The sequence below is a fragment of the Octopus sinensis genome, linkage group LG2 (assembly GCF_006345805.1).
Source record: "Octopus sinensis linkage group LG2, ASM634580v1, whole genome shotgun sequence".
In the NCBI taxonomy this organism is placed as follows: Eukaryota; Metazoa; Mollusca; class Cephalopoda; order Octopoda; family Octopodidae; genus Octopus; species Octopus sinensis.
Window position 1 is genome coordinate 204,459,250 of NC_042998.1, and position 27,911 is coordinate 204,487,160.

A 27,911-nucleotide genomic window follows, 5' to 3' on the forward strand; every position below is an offset into this window, starting at 1 on the left:
CTCACACACACACACATACATAAACATATACTCTCATCAGGACACTAACACAGAGGAGAAATAACGTCCAGTATCCGCAGATACTCAACCACATACTTATAGAAATATTTCATTCATAGTAAAATAGTATTAAATACTATATATATGTAATAAACATATATAAATACGTAAACAAACACACACACACACACATATATATCTATACATACACAAATTTAGTAAAATAGTATTAAATACTATATGTATATAACATATATAAACACGTAAACAAACACACACACACACACACACACACATATCTATACATACACAAACACATACAGACACTGATATGTTCTAAATGCAGCCCTATACCTCTACACATCAATTATACACACCCGCACACACACACATACAATCACTCATACATAAACGTATGTACACTGCAATACACTAACACATAGAAGAAATAACATCAATAGCCACATATACACAACCACAATCTTATAAGAATATTCCTTACTCAGTAATATAGTATTAAAAAATACTATAAGTACTAATCAAATTATGAATGGGAAAAATTATCTAATATAAATTATGCTATTATATTAGACATGGCCTAAACCATCTTAAGTCGAAACCTATCTATTTATCAAAAATGTATCTAAAATATTTAATAACTAATAACATAGAAAATTACGATAAATAGATCATTACATGAACAGCAAGATTAACATAAGGAGAATATTATTACTCATAAGGCTAATACAATATTAACAATTTGGAGATCAAAAAAAAAAACTTACCTTCTTAGCGAGTTTTAAACTATGAACTAATTTGAATCACAATACATATGTATGTATATATACATACATATATATACATACATATATATATATATACATACATATATATACATACATATATACATACATACATACATGCATACATCAACTTTCAGATATTAGAATGTTGAATTATTTATTCATTTAACAAAATGAGAACCTCAATAGCATACATATATTATCTTATAATTCAATACATATAAGATAAGAAGACAAATTATCATGTGTCTAACACACGTGGACATGCCTACAAAGTCAGAAAACAATACAGCTCCCATGACTTTCGGAAACATTTTTTCACGCTCAGAGTTGCTGAAGCATGGAATAAACTGCCTGCGTCAGTTGTTGACTGCCATGACACTGCATCTTTTAAGGCCTCATGCTTTCCGAAATCCGCCGAAACTACACCTGATTATATATACACTTTAGATGAGTTGTAGTGCACCTGAGCACTGTACACAATTATTATTATTATTATTATTATTATAATATAAATATCTGGAAGTTGATCAACAAACCAAATTTGTTTCTCCATTCTCTTATTTGTATTATAAATTTACGGTAAAAATATTTCTTTACCTTCACCCGTTTAATACAATAAATGAGTTAATTGCATTGCAATTAAAAACATTTATGTATTAAGAATCTGGGTACTTTACCAACATATACTGGATAAATACTATCCCTTAGTGGGTTACACCTATAACCCCTAACTGACTTTGTGTTATATATTATCATCATCATCGTTTAACGTCCGTTTTCCGCACTAGCACGGGTTGGACAGTTCGACCGGAGTCTGGGAAGCCAGGGCTGCACCAGACTCCAGTCTTGATCTGGCAGTGTTTCTACAGCTGGATGCCCTTCCTAACGCCAACCACTCCGCGAGTGTAGTGGGTGCTTTTTACGTGCCACCTGCACAGGTGCGGGGGGTGGGGTCTGGCATCGGCCACGATCGGTTGGTGCTTTTAACATGCCACCGGCACGGAAGCCAGCCAAGGCAACGCTGGCATTATATATATATATGTATATATATATATATACACACACATACCTTTAGCTTAAAATGAGAGTATTTATGCCGATGGAAAAGAAAATGATATGCCAGTGTTTATGCTCCCTCCTCATCTCCTAGCATAACCTATTCCCCTCCTTGGGTTTCGTAGACTTGCAAGCTGCAGGGTAACCTCACTAATGTTGGTGCCACATCAAAAGCATCCAGACCATTTTGTAAAGTGGTTGGCATTAGGAACGGCATCCAGCCACAGAAACTCTGCTAAAGCATATGTAAGGCTTCATTGTGGCTTGTCGGACTGTCCAGCTGGACATGGAAAAGGGAAGTGGTGGTGGTGGTGGTGGTGGTGGTGGTGGTGGTGGTGCTATATTGTCTGAAACTTTGTGGTACTCAGTACAGATTCCATGCTCCTGGGTCAGTTACCCAAAGAAATCACATGACAAATACTAGTAAAAAGCATGAACATCACAACACTTCTATCACTTAAAGAGGCAGATGTGTGATTTCACAACTCAAGTGGTTGTTAAATCTCTCTCAGGAGTTGTTGCCATAGAAACCCATCAACAACGTTGCTTTAATGTCATAAAAAAATTTCATTGCAAACAAAACTCTGCAAAAAAAGATATTTAATGAAGAATTTGTTTTTTTTTTTTTTGTTTTAGATTTGTCTGACAGCGAAAAAGGAGACATTTGCAAAGACACAGAAGAGGAAACTGACCAGGATATTGGTAAGGCACCGCATCTTTTGGTTGTTCCTTTGTCTCCCCGTCCACACACACTTCCATTTCCCTTCTTTCTTCATTGTCATTTGTATGAAAAGGACAGAGAGAGATGGCTGCAGTGATTGGACTGGACATGGCACAGGAGATGTGCTGGGTGGTGGTGCGGGGGAGAAAAGGAGTCGAAAGGGTTACAACAGGGGAAATATAAACAAGGGAGAACATGGGAAGGATTGAAAAGAAAAGGGTTTCACTTCACTCATAGGATTTGGAATTGAGAAGGATAAAAATATAGTCTGTTGCTGACACAATGCGGGAGTCTCTATACGGTTGTTTCATCTGCTAGAAATAGAAATTAAATGTCCTTCACAACACCTTATTTTTTTTAAAAACCAAAGATATTAGATAATGTAGTCTTTGATACACTATGTCTGAATGAAAGATGGAATGGCCATAGTTGGACTGTGTTTAATTAGAGGTCATTTGGCTGATACTGACTTATCACAGACTGGCAGATGTGGTCGTGATGGATAGGAATAAGGGATTCTGCTGGTTCAATCCGAGCCGTGTAAGTGTGGAAACCCTGATACTGGGTCAACAGGGCAGCAGAAGTAGCAGTCAAATCTTCCTCAAATCATACCCTATACACATAAACTAAGAAGGACATCTTGAATAAAGTAGACATACCGAGTAATCTCAGTTGGAATAGCTTTGATCATGGCGCTGTGTACTCAAAGCTGACCTGGGGTTAAACGACAACCAGGCATGTCACTTAATTCTTGATTCTTGAAACTAATTTTCCACATGTGTCTGTTGTTGTTTTCTTCCTCAACTGACCGGTCCAGTGTCCTTACACAGGGTCACAGTCACACTGATTAACAACTGGAGAAGAGACGGATGTTACTGGAATGAAATCAGTTGGAGTCGTCATGTATGGAAAGCTCTGCCAACCGGGGACAATGGTGACGCTACTGGCATTGGCATTTTGGATGTCCGATGGTTTAACACGAGTTTAAGTAGTTCTGTCTGAAATATCAACGGGTTTTCTCTCTTTCTCATATACATCATCATCGTTTAACATCTGCTCTCCTTGCTGGCATGGGTTGGACAGTTCGACCGGGCTCTGGCAAGCCAGAAGGCTGCACCAGACTCCAATCTGATCTGGCAAAGTTTCTACAGCTGGATGCTTTTACATGACACCGGTACGAGAGCCAGTCAGGCAGTACTGGCAACGACCACGCTTGAATGGTGCTTTTTCTACGTGCCACTAGCACAGGAGCCAGTCAGTGACTCTGGCAACGACCACGCTTGAATGATGCTTCTAACGTTCCACTAGCTCGGGTGCCCATCAGGCAGTACTGTCATCAGCCACAACACCGATTTCACTTGCCTCAGCAGGTCTTCGCAAGCATAGTTTATTGTCCAGTGATTGAGTCTTTGTAATAGTTGTCCAGCTCCAGGCCAATCATATGACTAGAAACCTCCCATTGCTACTGATCTGACAGTCCACATCCAGGTCATGTCAGCACTTAACCAACTGACCAACTCATTTACAGAGACCCTCTGAGGTCCACATCTACCAGGCTGCATTCTGTAAGGTCAGTGGTATCAACCCTCCAGACCAGATCCGCCGCTGCTCTTCTTAAACTGGTTTATTCAAGGTTTCATATTGCTTTCATTTTCTCTCTCTTTTCAGGGGGTGTGGCTTCTTCCAAGAAAACAAAAACCAGGAAAGTTAACTGCATTCTTACAAAGAACATGAAAGAGAATCATGAAATGTGGGTTGGCAAAATAAAGGAAGAGGAAATCCTCAACAAAATACGAACTGCTGAAGAGGAAGAAGAAGTGAGTAAATTCTTTTCTATTTCACCCGCTCCCCTCTCTCATCTTCTTTCAATATACATAGACTTAGCAGTATTTTGTCTGTCTTTATGTTCTGAGTTCAAATTCCGTCAAGGTCGACTTTGCCTTTCATCCTTTCAAGGTCGATAAATTAAGTACCAGTTGCGCACTGGGGTCAATCTAATTGACTGGCCAAATTTCAGGCCTTTTGCCTGTAATAGAAAGGATTATTATTATTGTCTTTGCACAGCTTCTAACGCTGGAGATGTACTACAGTGTCAGCTTTTCACTACCAGTCAACTAAGGTAACACCCCTTATTTTTCGAGCACCTTCCGGAGTATTCGAGCGGTTCCAAGCAGTGCTGTTTTCTGCAAGGGCTCCACCCTTATTGCAGCCCCTATTTGTTCCACATACTTCGTGAGATTTTTGCTCACTGTTCCCAGGGCTCCGACAATTATTGTTACTACTGCTACCTTTTTCATTGACCACAACTGCTTGACCTCCCAAGCTAACCTGTCATATCTATCAACTTTTCTTTCTTCCTTATCGCATACCTTGTTGTATGCCCTTTTTGCAAAGTGTCCAATGGACCCTCTTTGCTATATTGTCATGACATCTCTTATACTCTTTATGGGTTAATGGTGTACATTGACTGGTAATATGCCATATGGTTTCACCATTTTCTCCACAAATTCTGCACTTACCGCTTTCTGATGTGTTGTTTATTCTGTATTTGATGTAGTTTGTTCTTAGATTAGAGCCTCCATTTCCGGTTTTAAATCTCTTAGTCATCCAGAGCCATCTTTTTTCTCTGTCTGTCTTATCTTCAACATCCCCATGAAATTGTCCATGCATTCTTTTCTTTATCAACCTATTTTCAGTTTCATTCATTCTCAAGTGCTTCGACAGTGCTTTATCTTTGCATTATTATTATTATCATATAATAAAAGAAATTATTATTATTATTATATAATCAAAGAAGTCATTATTCATCATCATCATCATTGGTTAACATCCATTTTCCATGCTGGCATGGGTTGGACGGTTTGACTAGGGTCTGGCAAGCCGGGAGGCTGCACCAGGCTCCAATCTGATCTGGCAGTTTCTACAGCTGGATGCCCTTCCTAATGCCAACCACTCCGAGAATGTAGTGGATGCTTTTTACATGCCACTGGCACAGGGAGCCAGGCAGGCAGTGCTGGCATCAGACACAACTACAATTTCCTTTTGATGTTGATGTTAATGTACTTGACTCAGTAGGATGGAATGTCACCCTACGATCCAAAGGTACTTTTTTGACTGGGCTGGTTATGCGACACTGGTGTAGGGTACAGCTGGGGACTCACTTTATTTGCTGGGTCTTCTCAGTCACAGCATACCTCCAGAGGTCTCGGTCTTTCACCATTGCCTCAGTGAGGCCTAACATTCGAAGGTCATGCTTCACCACCTCATCCAATGTCTTCCTGGGTCTCCCTATCATCATCATCGTTTAACGTCCGTTTTCCATGCTAGCATGGGTTGGATGGTTCGACCGGGGTCTGGTAAGCCATGGAGGCTGCACCAGGCTCCAGTCTGATCTGGCAGTGTTTGTACAGCTGGGTGCCCTTCCTAACACCATTATTATTATTATTATTATTAATGAAATGCTGAAGTTAAAATTGTTGTTGAGCTTTTTGGGTTTTTTGGTTTTTGTCTGTACTTGTTTATCTTTTCTATTTCCAGTTGGAAGCTGACAGTTTAGACTGCACAGAATTAAAAACCGAGATGGAAGCCATCAAAGAAGAGAGTGAAAGCTGCAGCACACCACCAGTAACATCGTCGTCGTCCTCATCATCGTCATCCTCATCGTCGTCGTCATCCTCCACGTTGTCATCCATTTCTGTCGCCACCCCCCATTCACAGTCATCGCCATCCCCCCACACGGCTACCAGCACCACAGCTTCATTGGCATCCCCGCCACCCCTGTCTCTGCAGCAAACACAACAACCAGCGCCATCACCAACACCAACACCACCACCACCACCACACCAATCTCCAAAGACTTAAATTTATGGATGTTCAAAGAAACAACTGAAAAAAATATAAATATATATATTAAAAAAAAATGGAAATCGACTGTCTTCATTTCTGAAGACAAGAAATAATAATAATAATAATAAAAATAATGATAATAATTTTAATTATTATTACAATTATTATTATTGTTACTAATTATTGTTATCATTATTATTATTATTATTATTGTTAAGATGAAATTAAGACTAGACTATATAGTGTAAAGATTGGGAAAGAGAGAGAGAGAGAAAGGCATGAGAGAGTGTAAAATATTGGGTGTGTAACAGAGAAGAGGATTGGGCGAGAGAGTGGGATGAGTGGAAACGGATCGTTAGTAAAAGAAATGAGGAAGAGAGAGAGAGAGAGAGAGGAAGGTATAGTGATGATGATGATGATGATGATGGTTTGTACAAAACTTTGAAACAAAATAAAGGGGAAAAAAGATTACCAAAAAAAAAAGAAAATAGAAAAATATTTTTAAAAAGTGAATCATTGAAAAGAGAAGGGAGACCATGATAATAGTGATGATGATGATGATGATTAAAAGACGTTGTACCAATCATAATAACAGTGATGATGATGATGGTGATGGTGATAAGAGAGCACATTGTCTATGAATTGAACACATTATCAATTGTACCCCAAGTGATCAATGATTAATCTGTACCTCCTTCAGTCATTTTTATGGTGTATCGGTTTTTAAGTAAAATATCTCTTCTCGTGACTAAACGATCTGTGAGCTGTCTTCAAACGATGATCATAGGTAACATATACACACACACACGTATGTATCATCATCATATACATACATACATACAAATGAGTGCTCAACACCACATTGGTGGATAAATATTGCTTATCTGTGGGTTCACAAAGCAACCAATAGTTTCAGATGAAGAGATCTTCACAGTTGTTCAAGTGTGCCACATGGAAGTGTTGATACTCATCTCATTTTGGATGAGAATCCAAACTGGAGACAGGTGCCCACACATTCCCATGTGGCGTGCTTGAACAACAGTGAAAAATCTTTTCACCTGAAGCTATTGGTAGCCTTGTTCACCCACAAATAAAGTATGTATATAAACACACACACATGCCCATATATAGATGGTCTTTGTTTATTTTTGTGATCCACAAACCTAAATGTACTCAATACAAGTTTATAAGGTATAAACGTATGTTTATTTATACAGAAGGGAGACAATAACTATATTACTGTACAAATGGTCAACGTTTTGATCCCCTGTACACATCAGTAGAGTCTGTGTAGGAATGAGTGTTGAGATTGTGCACCCGAGAACAGCATCCGATGACTGAGAGGTTGAATGGACGAAACTAGGGAATGGTTTGGTCAGTAACATAATTATTGTTTAAAATAATGCTTGAATAAACATACGTATACATACATACATACATATATATATATATATGTACATGTAAATATGCATATATGTACATGTATATATGTACATGTACATATACATATACATATACATATGTACATATATATATATATATACATATATATATATACATATATATGTACATGTAAATATACATATATGTACATATATGTATGTATGTATATATACATACATAGTCCAAACAGGTATGGTATGATTGATCTCTCGACTGGTAAAAACCCAACTTCATATCGACTGGAGGCATAGAGTCATGTCTGTGAGAAGATCTGTATAACCACCCCACCCCACATTACTTCACTTCAGTATTATTATTATTAATTAGCAGAGAGTTCCCTCCCAGTGAGACTAGCTTCTTGGCCAGAAACAAGATTCACTTCTCATTTACAGAATGCCACAAAACTGGAGCTTGGCACCCACCATGGTGTATATACAAGAAGATACAAGTGTTTGTGCGTGTGTGTGTGTAAGTGTGTATATTTACACAATCCACCCTTTACATGTTCCTACCCGTTTCAATTCTCCTCCATTTTAAATTGGGGTAAAGCCGTTCCTTTTTTAAATTAACATGACAGGAGTCAAGTATAATCAGGTTGGTTTGTTCATTTTGTCTTCTTACAATTAATTTCAATTACTAATTCTATTTTTAATTATTTTCCTGGCATCTGAGATCGTTTCAGACTAAAATTTATATTTTTTTTAAATCATTTTTTTTTTCTTTTAAGCTTTCTTATTCTAGAACTTTTATTTTTTATTTATTAATTTTATTTATTCACTGTGTAACCTAGCTTCGAAATGTGTGTGTGTGTGTAACTGGTACCCATACATTCAGGTATTTGAATGTGTGTATGTGTGTGTAATGTAAACATTATGTATATGTGTATTTATGTTTATGTATATATATATATATGTGTGTGTGTGTGTGTGTGTGTGTGTGTGTCTACAGCCACAACAACATTGGGGAAAAAAAAAGACTCCCTGAAACCCCTGTTGTTGGTATTATGTGATTAGTTGTGCCACAAATGGAATCCCCCACACACACTTACCCACACCTCGTTACCACCAGACCCGTTCATTAATCAGTAAAGACCACAATGAAAGGAGGGAGGGAGGGGAGATTGTTATTTGTAGATACTGATCATACATTTTGATTAATTAGGTAAAAAAAAAATTCTATACTAGATTTCCACACCTGATCAGGTGTCTTTTATATTTTTCTCTTCATTGGTTTTTTTCTTCTTTCTTTCTGTCAGTTAATTCTTCATATTCTGTCTACAAGATTCTTAGAGACATCTTACCAAAATATTCCTAGTTTTCTCATCTTTTAACCAAGAAATGATTAATAACCTATTTTTAACTGTGTTAATAAATTATTCCTATTTTTTAAATCTTTTTTTTTATCATTATCATTATTATTTCTGCTTGTATAGAACTTTGAACATATCAACAAGTTATAGGTGTCTGTTGTTTAATTTTTTAGAAATCATTATTATTAATAATAAAGGAGACCTTTTTTTTTGTGTGCGTAAAGGTTTTTGAAATACTGTTAATCTTAACAGATAATACATACATGTATGGGTCTTAAAACATCTGATGATCCACTGTGATCCAGCATCCATTCGCTACATCCTCTGCAGAAGATGCAAATAACCACAACAGTGAAACATACGATGGGAATAAGTTATATAAATTTGTGTTTATCATAATTTCTCGTGTGTATGTGTATATATATATATTGAACAATGGCAATAAGTGCTCAACACTGGATAAATATCATTTATTTGTGGGTTGCAAGACAACTGAGGATTTCATGTAAAGAAGAATTTATTAGCAGTTATGAAGCCTACCATGTGAGGCGGTTGGCACTAGTCTACATTTTAGACAGAGATGGATACCAACATTCCCAAGTGGCAAGCTTTATAATTCTGAAGAAATTCCTTTCTTATATATGAAACCTTTGGTAGCCTTGTTAAACCACAAATAAAAATGTGTGTGTGTGTATCTCTTAGACATTATAACTGCTCATAATTTCAGACAGAAAAGAGAAACAAGCAAACCAGTGAAACCCTAAGGGGCCAAATTTCTCTCATATTTCAATGTTTTTTTTTTTTGTTTTTTAACTATCCTGGTTGTGTGTCCCTGCATTACTACCTGGTCCGCCTCAGGTGTTGGACATGATTCTACTGTGGCTGAATTGGAAGACAGGATTCTATAAAATGACCAGCATTGGAGAGAATGTCCATGTTGCGCTTTCAATTCTGAAGACTTGTAACAATGATAGAATCTCTGGGAAAAGTATTTGACAGGTGAGACAAATGGCTGTGTCGTTATTATTATTATTATTAATAATAATAATAATAATTGCTTTTGATTTAGACAGAAGACCAGGAGTTTAAATGAGGGCAAAGATCAGTGAAAACCATCAACCCAAGTATTTGACTGGTATTTTATTGGCCCCAAAAAGTATGGAAGGCAAAACTGACCTTTGCACAATTTGAACCCAGAACAAAGATTTGCAAGAAATGCTGCCAAGCATTTTGTCCAACATGCAAATGATTTTGCCAAGATCACCAGCTTAACGATGATGATGATGATAATAATAATAATAGCCCTGATGCAGTACCAGGCAGCGGTTCTCATGGCTCCTGATCTTAACTGATTGGAAGTGTTATCATGTACATTGTTTTGTCTTAGTATAAAAGATGGGCTACAGTAAATATTCTGCTCAATACCACAGATTTGCTTGTCAGTTGTTTGACCTGAACCAGTTGAACATGTCCCTTAGTGGCTGATGACATATGCATCACTGATAACAAGCAGAAGTAGTGGAGGAACACCATAGCCATGTGCTGAGAGGAGTTCTTTGGGGTTTGAATAATTCACCTCTGGAAACATGGGTGTTTCGTTCAACATCCTTAACCCCTTATTCAGGGACCTTTTGAATGAGATGGGCTACTCAACCTACAGAAAATTCTACAAGGTCATGCGCTGTTAATCTTGATATGAGATCAGCATGTCGTGCACTTATGGCTGTGATGCATGAGCCTGGTGTACCCCAGCATCACTCTGATGGCACAAGCTGCTCTCTGTCATTCAGTAATAATAAGAATAATAATAAACAAAGGACCAAAGAAATAGTTGCAAGTATTTGATAAAAAATGTGTCATTTGGAGTAAGGGCCATCTTGTTCATCTAACAGTAATCTATAAAGTATTAAGAGATTATATATTAGCTTTTTAAATGCTGACACAAGGGAGAGAACTCGTGCTTCCCAACCTTTTCTATGCCCACCCCCTACAAAACTAATATAACAGCTCTAGTTTTTTGGGGTTTTTTTAGTGTATTTACTACGTAACATGGAATAATAACTAATAATAATTCTGTCTACTATAGGTACAAGGTATAGAATTTTGGAGAAGGGGCCTGCCAATTATGTTGACCCCAGTGTTAGACTGGTACTTATTGACTTCAAAAGGATAAAAGGGAAAAGTTGACCTCAACAGAATTTGAACTCAGAATGTGAAGATCCAGAAAAAATGCTGCCAAGCCTTTTGTGCCACATTGCTAACATTACTGCCAACTCACTACCTTTAATAATAATAATAATAATCCTTTCTAGGAAGGGTCTTGTTGATTACACCGACCCTAGTGCTCAGTCACTTACACGTTAATTTCACGAGCAGGCTGTTCCATTGATCGGATCAACTGGAACCCTCGACGTTGTAACCGATGGAGTGCTTCCATAAGAAAGAAAGGCAAACTCAACTTCTACAGAATTTGAACTCAGAATGTTAAGACAGACAAAATGCTTAACAACATTTTTCCAAGCAATGCTAACAACTCTGCCATCATCATAATCATCATCATCATCATTTAATGTCCGCTTTCCATGCTAGCATGGGTTGGACGGTTCAACAGGGGTCTGGGAAGCCAGGAGGCCACCACACCAGGCTCCAGTCTGACCTGGCAGTGTTTAATAATAATAATAATGATGATGATGGTGATGATAAAATTCTTTGTATGTTTTTATAGAACAGAGTTAATTTTAAGCATAAGTTAAATCATTTTATTCTGCAAAATGATTTTAATAAAGAATATCCTTTCCTTCTTGAAATACCATTTTGTATTCCACCTGGCATTGGACATCCCAGATTATAAAGGAACTCTTGCTCTCCACATGAAACAGAGGGGGGGGGTATTAAGGCCATAATTAAAGATATTCAACCCTAAACTGATCTTTTAATGACTCAAACAATTTAACATTAAAATAATCCACAAAAATTGTATGAAGAATCCAGCCTCAGATTTCCTGCTTCTGCTGGTCTCCAGGAACATTTCACCTGATGTGAACACTAGCTAAGTCTCTCTTAAATCTCAGATTTAAAACCGTAATCTTTAATTTAATTAATTAAATAGTGATGAAAGAAAGATTAATTAAATATTCTACATACATACATTTATCAACAAAGGAAATTAAAATTGGTTGAAATATTTATTTTGTAGCTCTACTTACCTCAGTATACCTGGCTGACAATAGGTTCCACCTATATCACATCTGAGAGATTAACAGTTGGAAGATTATCCAATTATAATGATTCCCTCAGTGAGAGAATTATCAAATTAAAACAATTGAAAACCCCAAATGAAGAAAACTGATTGTGAATTCTGTAAAACTGTATCACATATCTGCAATAATGGAGTTTGAGCAGAGAAGCAGAACTGTTTAATTTTGGAAAATAATGGAAAAAACAACTTTGAATGACAGAAGGTAGGAGTCTTGCCATCTGTCTTTGATGTAAGAAATCATTCTCTCATTAGTAAGAAATGGTAAACATTACATCACCGTGTGATTTGTTGACATCAATGTAACCAGCCGTGGTTGGGGAATTACATCAATGTCAATTCTGAAGGAACAGAAGCGAATTTAGGCTTCACATTGTTCTCTTTTTTTTCTTTTTTTTAATTTGAGGTTTTCATGAAACAGTCTTTCATTTGGATTTTAATCAATCTCACCGTTTTCCTCAAAGATGAATCCTGCGGAAGCAAGTGGGAAATGAAATTTTCTTTCAATTTGTGCAAAGTAAAATCTAAAGAGGGGCTGTTTATTAAAACCGATTCCCTTATTTCCAAATTAACCATCATCTTAAGAGACAACAGCCAAGTTCTCCCTTAAGCTGACGGCTAACATGGAAATAGGATTTCAAATGTTGTTTCTTTCTTTACTTTGTCCATGTTAAAACAGTTTGGTTTTTTTTTTTTGGAGATTCTATCAGTTTTGATTTTGTTTGGGTCATTTCTTGTAGCAGATTGGGCATGGCAGGGGGGGTATTTTGCCCAAGGAGGAGGAGGAACCATTGCTCTTCACCTTTTTTCTCACCTTAAATCTTTTGTTAAAGACAGAACAGCTCTATTGGGGGGTTTGGGGGAGTCACTAATGCAGTCAATAATAGAGGTCAGTAAGGAAGTTGGTGGTGGTGGTCATTTGTCTAGTGATAACCATTGGCCAGGAGAGGTCCTGGGGAAATGAGTTTAAGAAAGATAATAGAGGATAAGACATATCTTAAGGACATTTCACTGGCAATTATGATCTTGAAGAAAGAATATATCTTTATGTTTCAATGTAAATTTGGGTTTGGTTCATGGAATTTAGTGGACAGACACAACAAAATAACCTTTCTGCTACACACACACATATTTGTGCGTGTGTGTATTTTATGATATATAACTACTATATATATATATATATATATATATATATATATATATATATATGTATATATATATATATAGTATTTGAAAAATATCGTTATAGACATAAGTACACAATAAACAATTATAGAAAAATGTAGGAGAAAAAGATGTTGAATTAAAATTAGATGTAATACGAAATAGGACTCAATACATACGCGCATTTCAGATGATGAATCTTTATAAGAAATCATTCTTTCTCTCTTTTTGGACCTCTCAAAAAGTTCGAATTGTTCCCTTTTGAACTTATATTATATATATATATATATATATATATATATATATATATATATATCATCATCATCGTTTAACCCCTGTTCTATTCATGATAAAGAGTAACACACACACATATATGTAGATATGTTTATGCTTATAGGAATGTTAGCACGCCGCGCAAAATGCTTAGCAGTATTTCGTCTGCCGCTACATTCCGAGTTCAGATTCCGCTAAGGTCAACTTTGCCTTTCATCCTTTCGGAGTCGATAAATTAAGTACCAGTTACACACTGGGGTTGATGTAATCAACTTAATCCGTTTGTCTGTCCTTGTTTGTCCTCCCTGTGTTTAGCTCCTTGTGGGTAGTAAAGAAATAGGTATTTCGTCCGTCTTTACATTCTGAGTTCAAATTTCTACCAAGGCTGACTTTGCCTTTCATCCTTTCGGAGTCGATAAATTAAGTACCAGTTGTGTACTGGGGTCGATCTAATTGACTGGCCACCCTCCCCACAAATTTCGGCCCTTGTGCCTAAAGTAGAAAAGAATATTTATTGTGGCTTCTTATGTCCTGAGTTCTAATCCTGCTGACGTCAACTTTGCCTTTCATCCCCTCCAAGGTCATCATCAGGCCCCCTCCCCCTTGTGCCTATAGTGGGAAGGATTATTCCAACCCTTATCATTATCATTATGCAAGCATTGAGCTGGCAGAGTCATTAATGCATCAGACAAAATGCTTCTGACTCTGTTCATTCTGAGTTCAAATCCTGCTGAAGTTCACTTTTTCCTTTTCATCTTTTCAGGGTCAGTAATATACAGCAGCAGTCAAGTGCTGGGGGAGAGTTGATGTATATAACTTGCCCCCTACCCTCAAAATTGCTCGTCAAGTGCTAAACTTTGAAACCATTTTCGTTGCTGTTGTTCAGGCAGTGAGCTGGCAGAGTCACCATTGTGGTGGACAGAATGTTCAGTGGTATTTCTTTTGACTTTCCACATTCTGAGTTCAAATCCTACCAAGGTCACCGTTGCCTTTTGTTCCTCCAAAGTTAAAATAACTGCCAAGTCCTTGGGGTTAATTTGTATCAACAGAACATCCCCCCCCCTACTGCTAACCACATAATTGCTGGACTTGTGCCTAAATTAGGCAATAATTCTATGATGTTCTCTCTGGGTCCATTCAGATGTCAGCCCCTAAATCCCTCTTTGGGGGGGGGGGCACCTTTAGGTACCAGTTATATCCGTAGTTTTTGTGTAGATCTGACACAAAATACAATTGCAGGATTTCTGAGGATCAGAAAAGCAAAATTAAGAATTGTACCTTGTGAAAGTTGACGTTGCTCTTCCTCAGATAACCCCAAGGTGGCACTTGTGAAATTCCAACTCACACTGGTAACTTGAACCCCTATATCTTTGGTTAATTAAACTTTTTTTTCTTGTTTCTAAAAAGATCCTGGAATAATTCTGCATACATTGGTATGTGTAGTGTAGTTGTAGAATGTGATGAAGGCCACAACACAGTCAATGGTAAATTTTGACAAGAATGTACTGATGGCAGAGGTTGAATGAAAATCTTCAACAAGTAAAATGTGTGTACATACACACACAGGAACTGCTATGTATGTGTGCAGTATATCATCATCATCATCGTTTAACGTCTGTTTTCCATGCTAGCATGGGTTGGACGGTTCGACCGGGGTCTGGGAAGCCAGGAGGTTGTGCCAGGCTCCAGTCTGATCTAGCAGTGTTTCTACAGCTGGATGCCCTTCCTTATGCCAACCACTCCGTGAGTGTAGTGGGTGCTTTTTACGTGCCACTGGCACAGGGACCAGAGGAGGCTGGCAAACGGCCACAATCTGTTGGTGCTTTTACATGTCACCGACATGGACACCAGTCATGCGGCGCTGGCATCTGCCACGTTCGGACGGTGCTTTTTACGTGTCACCGGCACGGGTATCTTAACTACAATTTCCATTTGATTTTTATTTTGATGTTGGTGTTGACATACTTGACTCAATAGGGTTCCTCAAGAACAAAGGGTCACTCTACGATCCAAGGTTAGCACAGCAGGCCGTCCTGCGATCCATGGACTCACTTCATTTGTCGGGTCTTCACAGTCACAGCATATTTCCAGAGGTCTCGGTCTTCGTCATTTCCTGTGGATACGTAATGTGTGAATGCATGTATGTACCTATTCATCTAAGTACGTATGGAAGTTATCATCATCATCATCATCATCTAACGTCTGTCTTCCCTTCTGGCATTGGTTGGATGGTTTGACAGGATCTCACAAGGGCAAACGGCTTTGTTGGTCTCCAATGCCTGATTTGGTGTGGTTTCTACAGTTGGGTGCCCTTCCTAACATCAGCCTCTTTACAGAGAGTAGCTGGATGCTTTTTATGTAGCACCAGCACTAGTGGGGTCACCAAGTGCCTCGCAAGGCCCCCTCAAGTGATTGGGGGTGTTGTGGTAGGTGACTTTGTGCCAGGTGTAGAGAGAACTAAATTAGGAAAAAGGGACAGGAACAGGTGTCTTGCTCTGGAGGAGATTCTGAAGATTTGGATTTAAGGATATAGGTTACATGTGATATACATATTTGTGATATCTAAAACATGTTGATTTCTCCAATGTGAACCCCCCCCCCAGTCACTATCTTCCTCTAATCACTATAACATTCTCCAAATAAGTATTTATGTTCGTATGTACGTGTACAAATGTGTGTGTGTAAAAACAAAGTCCAGTTCCCCTTTCAATTTTCTATCCCTCCACCACACCCTGACCTTAACCACTCCCAGACTTCTTGAAATTTTTGTTTATTTTATTATTTATTTTTGTTTTTTTTTAATATGATTTTTCAGTGTCAACTCATCTCTCCCCCTACACACACACACTTTTGTGTAACCCTCTTCCTCATTCTCCCAGATAAATACCAGATCTTATTATTAAAAGAAACTCTGATATGAGAACAGACCAGTCTGAAGAGTGCTTTAAGCAGGAAACTCTCCATCTTTGATCAGTGTTTTGAAAAAAAAAATTGGTCACTTAAAAAATAGAGTTACAATTTGTAAAGATTTGTTCATTAAAAGGAAAATAATAACAATCAGATAAGTCATTCTTATTATTTTACAAACATGTCTGTGTGTGCGTGTATATATATATATATATATATATATATATATATTGTTGGCATCCTTTTTGTCTCGGGAGACAATGGAGTTGCGCATAAAATAATCTAGTCCAGCTTTTACATTTCATGTCCTGATACATTTCCTGCTGTGGCTGTGTAGTCCTATCCTGGACAAACACTCCCTCTGGCAGGTGCCGCAAATGTAGCAAAGACTGTTCCTGGCTGGTTGTAATGCCATACTTTCTTGTTGACATCTTGTCTTTCCATTTCTCCTCTCTCTCTCTCTGTCACTCCTTTGTATTCCCTCTTTTACGGTACATCGCCAATCTCCACGGTTGCTGGCAACTGCTTCCCAACTGCTAATATTGATGTTGCAGGCCTTCATGTCCCTTTTGCAAACATCCTTGTATCGTAAGAACGGTCTTCCCACAGACCTAGTGCCCCTAGCAAGATCTCCGTAGAGTATGTCCTTGGGGATTCTGTCATCTTCCATACGGCTAACATGTCCAAGCCATCTCATACGTCTTTGTGTGAGGAGTGTAAACATGCTTGGTATTCCTGCTTGCTTGAGGACATCTTTGTTGAGGACATGATTCTGCCATTTGATGCCAAGAATTTTCCAGAGGCAGCGCAGGTGAAAGATATTTAGGTGACGCTCTTGGCATGTGTATGGCGTCCAAGTCTCACTGCCATACAGTAGAGTGCTAAGTACACATGCCTGGTAAATCTTAATTTTTGTGGTCTTGGTCAGCTTATTGTTGTCCCAAGCCCGTTTGGAGAGTTGGGCCATCGCAGCAGCTGCCTTGCCAATGCGTATATTGAGCTCAGCATTAAGGGATAGGTTGTAGGTGACGGTAGAGCCAAGATAGGTAAACTTCTCCACCTCATGTAGTCTGTGGTCTCCAATATGTATGTTTGGGATGTCCGGTGTAGCTTGACCCATGATGTTGGTCTTCTTGAGGCTGATAACTAAGCCAAAGTCATTACATGCTTGCTCAAAACTGTTGATGAGCCTTTGTAGAGCTTCTTCTGTGTGTGATACCAGAGCGGCATCATCAGCAAATAGCATCTCCTTGATCAGGACGCTTCTGATTTTGTCTTGGCATGCAGGCGCGAGAGATTGAACAGTTTCCCGTCACTTCTACTGTGCAGAAACATTCCATCATCTGATGTCTGAAAGGCATGTGAGAGCAGCAGCGAGAAGATGATATATATATATATATACACACACGTACACACACACCGTATATTATTCTTTTGTTATTATCCAGCAAGAGATAAACGCTATTTAATGAAGAAACATAAAATATCACTTTAGAGCATGTTATTTATGATACAAACCTAATTGCAGAGTCGTTAAGTAATGCATAAAGTCTCTTTACAGCTGTTTCAGGAATAGCTGTGCAGATGGTGTATAGGTCATTGAGCAAACATTTCCATATAAGCCAACTATTCCATCTTCAAAGAATCAAGGAATTTTTCTTAATAAAGGATATTACAAGAAAATTTAAATGTGAGCAGCTTCAGTACAGTTTCCTGCTCCGAAAGTTCAAGGTTGGACATGTTATACAAGTTCAACTGATTACTGTTCCACTGGAACATGAAACTTGTAATTGCTTAATTGCTTACACTGAACTCCTGTGTTCATCGAATGAAATTAATATATAAACTGAAAGTGGTTGTTTGTCATGCTAGAAATAGCAGAAAAATCTCCCCTTTGCCCTCTCCACCACCACATTTCTGTATGTAACAGACAATGATGAAAATATGTTAATCCTGTTACTGCAGAAATCAGATATATATCCACTTCAAATCTCATTACCCTTAATTCTGGGAAGCAGTTTCAAATTCCAGTCCATCCTTTGTTGAGGAATGTCATGTTTGAAGCTGTCTTGTATTGAGAAATGCCAAGTTCATTGAGGCAATACGACTTGCAGAAAATACAAATTCTATTTTCTCTCTCTCTTTTTGTAAACATTTAATGCCATTACTGGAATAATGACAACAAAGGAAATTTAATTTTATAATCAAAGGGTTATAATATCACATTTTAGAATGAAGAATCGTTGCTTCTTTGGTGCATAAAGGTATTTACAAACAGCGACATACATTTAGGTAAGGGATTCGCTCAGCAACAAATCTTATGAAATACCTTTATTTTTTTATTTGACCCAAGATGGAGGGGGGAAAATAACGTATTACACCCCTTCTCAGTGGTGCCCTGGGGTAGGATGGAACCCCTACCCCAGGATGTTTCTATATTGCTGCTCTTGAGTCTGCCCAAAAATATCACTGACATAACGAGAAGTTGTTTTAAAAATGATATATTTTAAACCTATCAGACTAATGTAATCAATAACCAATCATTAGAATAGTGTTAAAAAAAAACCTTTTACAAGGAGCCTCAGGCTAAGATTGAACCTTTGTTAAAAGGAGGTCTGTGTGTTGCTGTGTCCATGTCTTCACCCACAAGACCATTGAGGCAACAGCAATAACTAGTTTGAAAATGATATATTTAAATCTATCAGACTAATGTAGTCAATGACTAATCACTAGAATAGATTTAAATATCTCATATTTTGTACAAGTAGTATTACTGGCCGTGTGGCCTAGTGTGGTTGGTTACAAACAAGGCAGTGGGGTAGATGGAGGTTTCAGTCTCAGGTAGGGATTGTGATATGATCTCATTTAGCTTTATTTTTTTTCTGTAAATGGAGAAGGAGAGCAAAAAAAAAATTTTTACAAAGAGCCACAGGCCAAGATTGAACCTTCGTTAAAGAGGTCTGTGTGTTGCTGTGTCCATGTCTCTACCCATAAGACCATTGAGACAACAGCAATAGCTAGTTTGAAAATGATATATTTAAATCTTATATAAAAACTCTTTGATGTGGTGGTGTTCATGGTTTTCTGTGACTTTAGTAATATATGAAGGGAGAATGTGAAATGCTCCAGAACACAACATGCTACCTGATTCAGGAATTGATCTCACAACCTTAATGATCACAAGCCTAACCACAAGGCCGTGCACTTTCATGGCAAAGTCAGTAGAGTGAGGGGTTGATTTCCATTTATATCCTGGGTTCAAGTCCTGCCAAGCCCAGCTTAGCCTTTCATTCTTCTGGGGGGTCAATAAAATAAAGTAATATTGAAGTACAGGGGTCAATTTAATTAACTAATCCCCTCTTTTTTCGAATTTAGATCTACCTGACTTGGAATAATAATAATAATTATTATTCTATAAAGTACCTCACAGTATTGAGTGAAGTGGACCAATAAAACTAATTCTACAATCATGTCAAGTTTGAACCCCAGCCTATGCTTTTAGAGGGGGAAAAAGGGGTCAGACATATTTGTGCACTCAGCCACCAGAACACAAACAAGAAATTATCTCAAAAATGTAAAAAAAACAATTCAAACTTTTGTTTAATATTGAACTGATACTGTGATTCTTTATGTTCTGGTTTCAAATCCTGTCTAGGTCAGACTTACTTTGCATCCTTCAGCACCCCCACAAGTACGTGTCATATATTGGGGTTGATCTTAAATATATGACTGGTCATAAATCTCAAAACTTCAAACCCTTAAGAGTCTTAATTGTGTTGGTGCAGTTTGTCACAGACACAATCTCTCAAATTATTGATGATGGATTAATGAGTTGATTAATGAAACCACGACCACCCACCCTGTCTTTGATTCAGGCACAGTGTATCAAGGACTACATTTTCTAATGTATAGTGTTTAGTAATTAACAGAAGCAGCTATTGCTGTTTAGCCCCAGGTCAGTCTTGATCTAGCAGACCCATGATCAAACAGGTCCTAGCTGTGAGACCATCCCATCTTTTATTCTGGCAAAGTCTATCAAGGACTACATTACCTAATGCATAGTACAGAGTTAGTTTTGGGTTGTTTAGCCCTAGGTCATTCCTGTTCTGATTCATAAGACTTACAATCAAAGATGTTCCAACTATGACCACCTCATCCTACTCTCGGCTATTGTGTTTCAGAACTTTCCAATATGTTCTTCCTTTTCAAGATGATGAGATGTGTAATTTCAGTGAGATTTAGCCACATTTTCTAGCAGTTTGTGTGACCACATAGAGGGGCCCCTTCTCACTCTCTCTCTCTCCCTTCCTTTCTGGTTCAGGTTACCATAATATTGTTTGTTACTGCTATTTAACTCCAGGTAAACCCCGATAAGGAGTCCTGTGATCAACAGACAACAGCCGTATCCATACCATCTGCATTTTAGGGACTTCCTTATCCAGTGTTTTTCCCCCTTTGTACAAAAACAGGATGTAATATGAACATAATTCAGTTGCTATTTCTAGTAGATCAAAAGGTCACATGGAGACCCTCCCCTCTTGTATTTTAACATTGTGAAGGTATGGTAGGTCAGCACAGTGTCCCAGTTGAGCTGATTCTCTCCATTGAAAACATTCAGCTGTGTTAACAAATGAAACCCTTACAGTTTTTCCATCTTGCCACCATGAACAGACAACTTTCACCATCAATAACGAAACCTCTTAGAAAAATATGCTAAATTAACAGTCACAAACGTGGCTGTGTGGCACATGGTCCTGGGTTCAGTCCTACTCTGTGGTGACACCTTGGGCAAGTGTCTTCTGCTATAGCCTTAGGCTGACCAAAGCCTTGTGAGTGAATTTGGTAGACTGAAACTGAAAGAAGCCCATTTTGTGCGTGTGTGTGTGTGTGTATATATATATATATATATAAATTAAATTAGAGATACAATAAATATATATATATTGCGGAGACCCCCTTTGGTCATGACTGACCATGGGATTGCACCTAGGAAGTTACCCTCCCAGGCACAAGTCCGAGCAAGGCTGTTTAAGGAAGACCAGCAGTCGCCCATGCATACCGGCCTCCCCTCTCCATGCCACCGATGTTATCCAAGGGAAAGTCAAAGGGGCCGATACAGCTTGGCACCTGTGACATCACAACTCATTTCTACAGCTGAGTGAACTGGAGCAACGTGAAATTAAGTGTCTTGCTCTAGAACAAAACACACAGCCCAGTCCGGGATTCAAACTCACAACCTCACAGCCATAAGCTCGACACTCTAACCACTGAACCATGTGCCTTTATATATATACATATATGTATTTGTGTGTCTGTCTTTGTATCTGTTTGTCCTCCAACACCACTCGACAACCAGTGTTGGTGTGTTTACATCCCTGTAATTTAGCAATTCAGCAAAAGTGACCAATAGAAATAAGTGCCAAACTTCAAGAAAAGTCCTGGGGTCAATTCAATAGACTGAAACCCCTTCAAGGCTGTGCCCCAGCATAGCCACAGTCCAATGCCTAAAACAAGTAAAAGATAAAAGAAAATGAAGTCTTGTTTAAATAATGAACAGAACAGAAATGAGATTTAAATTATGATAATTAATATAGTGATGGCAGTGTGGCTCTAAAGTTTGTTTTCTAACCAAGTGGTCAGGAGTTCAACCTCACACCATGGCACTTTAGGTTAAGTGTCCTCTGCAGCCACAAGTTGACCAATAGAAATTATATAAAATTGTATAACTGGCAGTTCTGACGATGAGGGTTCCAGTTCATCCGATCATCAAAACAGCCTCCTCTTGAAATTGTTGTACAAGTGGCTGAGAACTCCACAGACATTCATACCCTTAATGTAGTTCTCAAAGAGATTCAGCATGGCACAGAATGGGACAAAGCTGACCCTTTGAAGTACAGTTATGATAAGGTACACTAAGGTAATTAAAGATAGGGAAATAGGGAAAGCCCCAGGTCCATCTGGAGTCACTGCTGGGATGCTCAAAATATCTGGTAAGGTAGAATACAGACTAATCAATGGCAGCATAATTGTTAGCTGCTACAAGAGTAAGGGTGATGCAATTGTAGAGGCACCAAACTCCCGGACTGGATGGTGGAAATTAGGGAGAAAGCCTTCGATAGAGTACCCCAACAGTGTGATATGGAGGGCTCTGAGCGTTCATCAAGGCTCAGTCCTGAGTCCCCTACTTTTCATCACTGTCCTCCAGGCCATAACAGAGAACCTCAAGACCGGAAGGCCCTGGTGACTACTATATGCTGATGACCTTGTCCTCATAGCAGATTCTATATGAGAGCTAGAAAAGAAATTCCAGGTGTGGAAGCAAAACCTGGAATCTAATGGCCTTAAGATTAACTTAGCAATGCGTAAGGTTTTAATAGGCATGAAAACAAAACAGGTCCCTAACCTGTTCTGGTAAGTGGCCCTGCTCAATTCATTGTAAGCAAGAATTTCATATGGTGTACCCTATGGACACACAAGTGGTGCAGTTGAATAATATGAAGGTTCTCAGGGAAAGGAGTTTTTGTATGAGGAAGATGCACAGGATCCCTAAAAAAAACTGCAGATACTTGGGGAAACTGATTTTCTCAAATGCCCCAGACGCTCTTCAGAGGTAATGGACAATTTCTGCTACCTAGGGGACCTAATTAGCTGTGGGGGAGGATGCACAGAGAGTGTAATAGCTAGAATAAGAATAGGATGGAGAGAATTCAGAGAGTTTTTTTTATCTTTGTTAGCAACCAAAGTTCTCTCTCTCCGAATGAAAGGAAGATTGTACGATGCACGCATATGAAGAGCAATTCTGCATGGTAGTGAGATGTGGGCCCTGGATGCAGAGGACTAGATGTGAAGGCTAGATGTGCTCCGCTGGATGTGTAATGTAAGTGTAAATGTGCAAGACAGAATGTCAGTATATTGAGAGAGAAGTGTAAGAGGAATGAGATGCAGTGTGCAAGAGAGAAGACTGCACTGGTTTGGTTGTGTGATGCGGACGGATTCCGACATTTCCATAAAGAAGTGCCACTCACTCAAAGTGGATGGAGTTTGTGGAAGAGGAAGACCCCCAGAGACAAGGGACATAGTACTGGACAACCTCAGAATACTGAACCTCTAAGAGGACGTGACAAAGGACCAAGATATCTAGTGCCTTGCTGCACTCAAAAAGGCTTGTCGTCCATGGCAGAAGGATTGGCCTGTAATAGCCCTGTGCCAGTGACACATAAAAAACACTTGTGCTGGTGCCGTGTTAAAAGCACTCAGCACATTCTGTAAAGCCTTTGACATCAGGAAGGGCATCCAGCCATAGAAATCAAACTGGGACCTGGTGCAGCTGCCCAGCTCTAGTCAAACCGTCCAACCCATGCCAGCATGGACAACAGGCATTAAAGGTTAATGATGATGTACAACTCATTTTGGCCAGCTGGAGCAATGTGAAATAAAGTGTCTTGCTCAAGGACACAACATGCCATCAGGAATTGAACTCACATTGTTATGATTGTGAACTGCATGCCCTGACCACTTTGCCATGCACCTTCACATATAATTAATAGTAAGGAAACAATGTACTGGTAGATATAGGGGCTGGAAGGGGTGATGAGGGCTGGCACACCATCCTGGGTTACCGAAATAAAATTGATCTCTTATTAAACAATAACGATGCCTCGTCAAATTAAAAATTTAACTTAAATAAAATAGGTCACCAAAGAAAAAAAAAATCAAAATAATTCCAGTGACCTGATTAGAAATGCCATCATCATCATTTAACATCCCTTTTTGATGCTTGCACAAGTCAGACAGGATTTGTTGGGGCAGATTCTCTACAGCTGGATGCCCTTCCTGTTGCCAACACTCACCTGCTACCAAGTAAGATAATATTTACCCCTGTTGCAAGACGGGTTTTCTTGTAAGACTGGAAATGAACAAACAGCATTTTTATGGTGATGGTGCTCATTTGAAATACATCAAGAGAACACACACACGAGAGGCTTCCACACAGTCTCCACCTGACAAATCCACTCACAAAGCTTTGATCAGCATAGGGCTATAGCAAAAGATACTTTGCCCTAGATTCCACAGAGAGGGGTCAGGAAACGAACTCCTTAACCAAGCACTCTTATACCTTTATGTCTAGAATCAGTCGGGATGTCTGGGACAACACAACTTTGTGAATAGAATCCCTTGCTGTTTCTGAGGGTCCATATCGACAGTTCTCACCCTTTTTAATATCCAGATCCCAAACTTGGACATTGGGATGGGGAGGCACACCAAAAAAAGCTAAAACACAAATCAATTGAAGAAAAATTTACATTTATAAAGGGAAGATCATTGGGAGCCACCAGGAGGGGACTTGAGGATCACATACTCCCTGGGAGCCATGGCTGAGAACCATTGCTCTATATAATCTCTCTCTCTGTTTCTCTCCCCATATATATATTTATGTGTATAATCAATATCTATACCCATCACTATACAACAAAAATTTATTTTGTGAATATATTTTACAAGTTTCAGTTTATTCTAAACACATGAACTGCAGCATCGTTGTTTTATATTTTTAAAACTTGGAAGTCAAACTCAGACCTGAAGTTACCCCACCAGATTTCATGGGTAACCCATTCCCTCCTGGCAGCACTTCAACAAAACCTTCAGTAAGATTCAAGTCTTAAATATCGAGAAAATGAAAAAAACAAACTCAGCTATAAAACAAAACTAAACCCCGAAATAATTACCAAATTCTTAATTATGAAGACAAAGTGATTCACTATCTCTTTAGTACATTTATAACTAAGATAGTTCTACCTTTCATTGCATCAGTTATGATGATGAGGGCTCCAGATGATCTGGAATCATTCATTTTTCCCAACTGATTGGAGTAACCAGAAATACAGTATCTTATAATAATAATAATGAAATTATTGTATACAGTGCTCAGGTGCCCCACAACTTGTCAGAAAGTGCGTATAAAGTACATGCAGTAATGTACAAATGTCTGGGAAGTGAACAGTGTATGAGTCAGATACATGCTTGCATGTGTATGGAGGGGAGGAAATCAGATGTAGTGTTGGCGAATCTCAGGAAGCATGGAAGTTTTGAAGGATGCAGTGCTCCGACAACTAACAACTAATGCCGGCAGTTTGTTCCATGCTTCAGCAACTCTCAGCATGAAAAAATGTTTCCGAAAGTCATGGAAGGAGCTGTGCTGTTTTCTGACTTTGTAAACATGTCCACAGGTGGAGTTTGAAAAGGTACTCAGAGTTATTGTTTGTAAGATGGTTAATCTTGTTCAAAGGCACAAAATACCACCACAATCTTATCAACACTAGTTAACTGCTTTAACTAAATTAGTTCTATACTCGTTAACTGTTGCTTCTCTACCAACACCAACTTTCAATACAACAGATTGTCTGCAGTGAATTACCATCCACCAATAAATAAACTCTACAAGAGGAGGCAGTGGGGGATGAGATCCAAAGAAAACAATCTTGTCTAATACTGCCAGAATCGTACTTTGGTACTTCAAAGATACTCACAGCCACTTTGATACCCGATTCAAAATTTCAAAATAATACCAAACACTTCAGCTGCAATTTGAACCTTTTGATCCTATGAAATATTATTAAAAATTGTATAATTCCATAATCAACCAGACTGTTGTTATGCATCACTGGTCACAATGCACTTTGCATCATTTTAGCTTCTGAATGATGCCACTACAATGGTTAGGTGAGTGGTCCAACACTGCCTCTGATCAGTCCGCCACAGGGTGGTTACTCATTGACGGCTGAGTGGCCTTGAGCTGCTCAAAATCACAATGCACCACCCAGTCCAGGAATCAAACCCACAATTTAGCGATCATGAATACAACACCCGAACCCCTTTTACATAATTCCATAGCATTTGTATTTTAGGGAGCATTTTTAGAACTCCGGTGCATTTAAGGGTGTGTGTGTTTATATAATATTAAGTAAAATTTTCACTAAGAGGCTGGATGTATATTCCTGTTGGTTTGTTTCAGAATGTCTGTTGGCAGAGCTTTGTTCTGGTTGAGTCACATCACGAGAGAGATTTCTATCATTGTTTTAAGAAAAAATATTGTTATGATGATGATGGTTGTTGTTATTGTATCTGGTTGTTGAGAAAAATAATGAAATACATCAACATGTTGTTAACGCACAAACAAGAAGGAAAACAACACACACACACACACACATATATATATAACACTTACACTATTTTATGTGTGTGTGTGTGTGTGTGTGTGCAGGCATGGATGTTGTTGCCTCCTAAGAAGTTTGCTTCCCAACCACATGGATCCAGGTTCAGTGCCACTGTGTGGCACCTTGGGCAAGTGTCTTCTAATATAGCCCCGGGCTGACCAAAGACTTGTGGGTGGATTTGGGAGATGGAAACAAAGAAGCCCATCGTATATGTGTGTGTGGGGGGGGTGTATTTGTATATATATGTATTATTGTGTGGTGTGAGTGTGTGCATGTTTGTGTTGTCTTGTTCTGACATCATGTGACAGCTGTAAATGAGTGTCACTGTCAATCAAGCGGTGTCGGTGTCATTCATTTCTAATATTCAAAACCATACCTGACCTTGGAGAAATGTCACCTTAGTTGGAAACAGGTAGAGCAGGACATAGAAAATCTGCCTCAAAAGACTCCGTCTGACCCCTGCAAGCATAGAGAAGTGGTCATTAAAAGGATGGTCACACAGACACATGCATACACTTGTGCATATAGAGAGAGATAACTCTCATTACATCCCATTTCCTTTAAACATGGCATCTTTAACACATTCTATTTTGCTAAATAAAATCTGTATCTCTGCACAGAGACGATTTCCCATTTGATATAATGTCAATAATAAACACAAAGAGTTTAGAAACTCATTTTTGGAAGAAATCTGAGATTGAGAGTCGGAACTAGGACAGTTTTCTATTCTTACATCACTCATTAGTACTCCGCATCACTCACTCATGTTTCATTTGACCCCCTAACATTTTCGCTCACACATCAGCTTCTAAATCTACAGCATCTCCCCTCAACCACAATCACCAACTCACTTCAATGATTGTTGCACCAGCTAGAAACTGCAGCCAAACCTCACTTAAGAACTAATGATAATCAG

At 38.6% G+C, this 27,911-nt stretch overlaps 1 protein-coding gene and 1 long non-coding RNA gene across 7 annotated transcripts in view; one reads left to right on the top strand and one right to left on the bottom strand.

Moving 5' to 3' along the window:
* Positions 1-7,182, top strand: part of LOC115224274 (cGMP-inhibited 3',5'-cyclic phosphodiesterase A) — a 303,573-nt gene extending 296,391 nt beyond the window's left edge. For all 5 annotated transcript variants that reach the window (XM_029795089.2, XM_029795107.2, XM_029795098.2 and 2 more), the window contains 3 exons: positions 2,499-2,564; positions 4,252-4,400; positions 6,121-7,182. In XM_029795089.2, coding sequence (XP_029650949.1) covers positions 2,499-2,564; positions 4,252-4,400; positions 6,121-6,444 — 539 coding nt within the window. In that variant the 3' untranslated portion in view covers positions 6,445-7,182. The remainder of the gene's footprint in view (positions 1-2,498; positions 2,565-4,251; positions 4,401-6,120) is intronic.
* The window catches only part of LOC118762185, a 51,573-nt gene continuing 25,531 nt past the window's right edge, over positions 1,870-27,911 (bottom strand). Inside the window, exon 3 of one of the 2 annotated variants that reach the window (XR_004997963.1) lies at positions 1,870-2,632. This is a non-coding gene — a long non-coding RNA (uncharacterized LOC118762185). Of the gene's footprint in view, positions 2,633-27,244; positions 27,455-27,911 lie in introns of those variants that run through there. The other variant, XR_004997962.1, reaches the window with a different exon arrangement.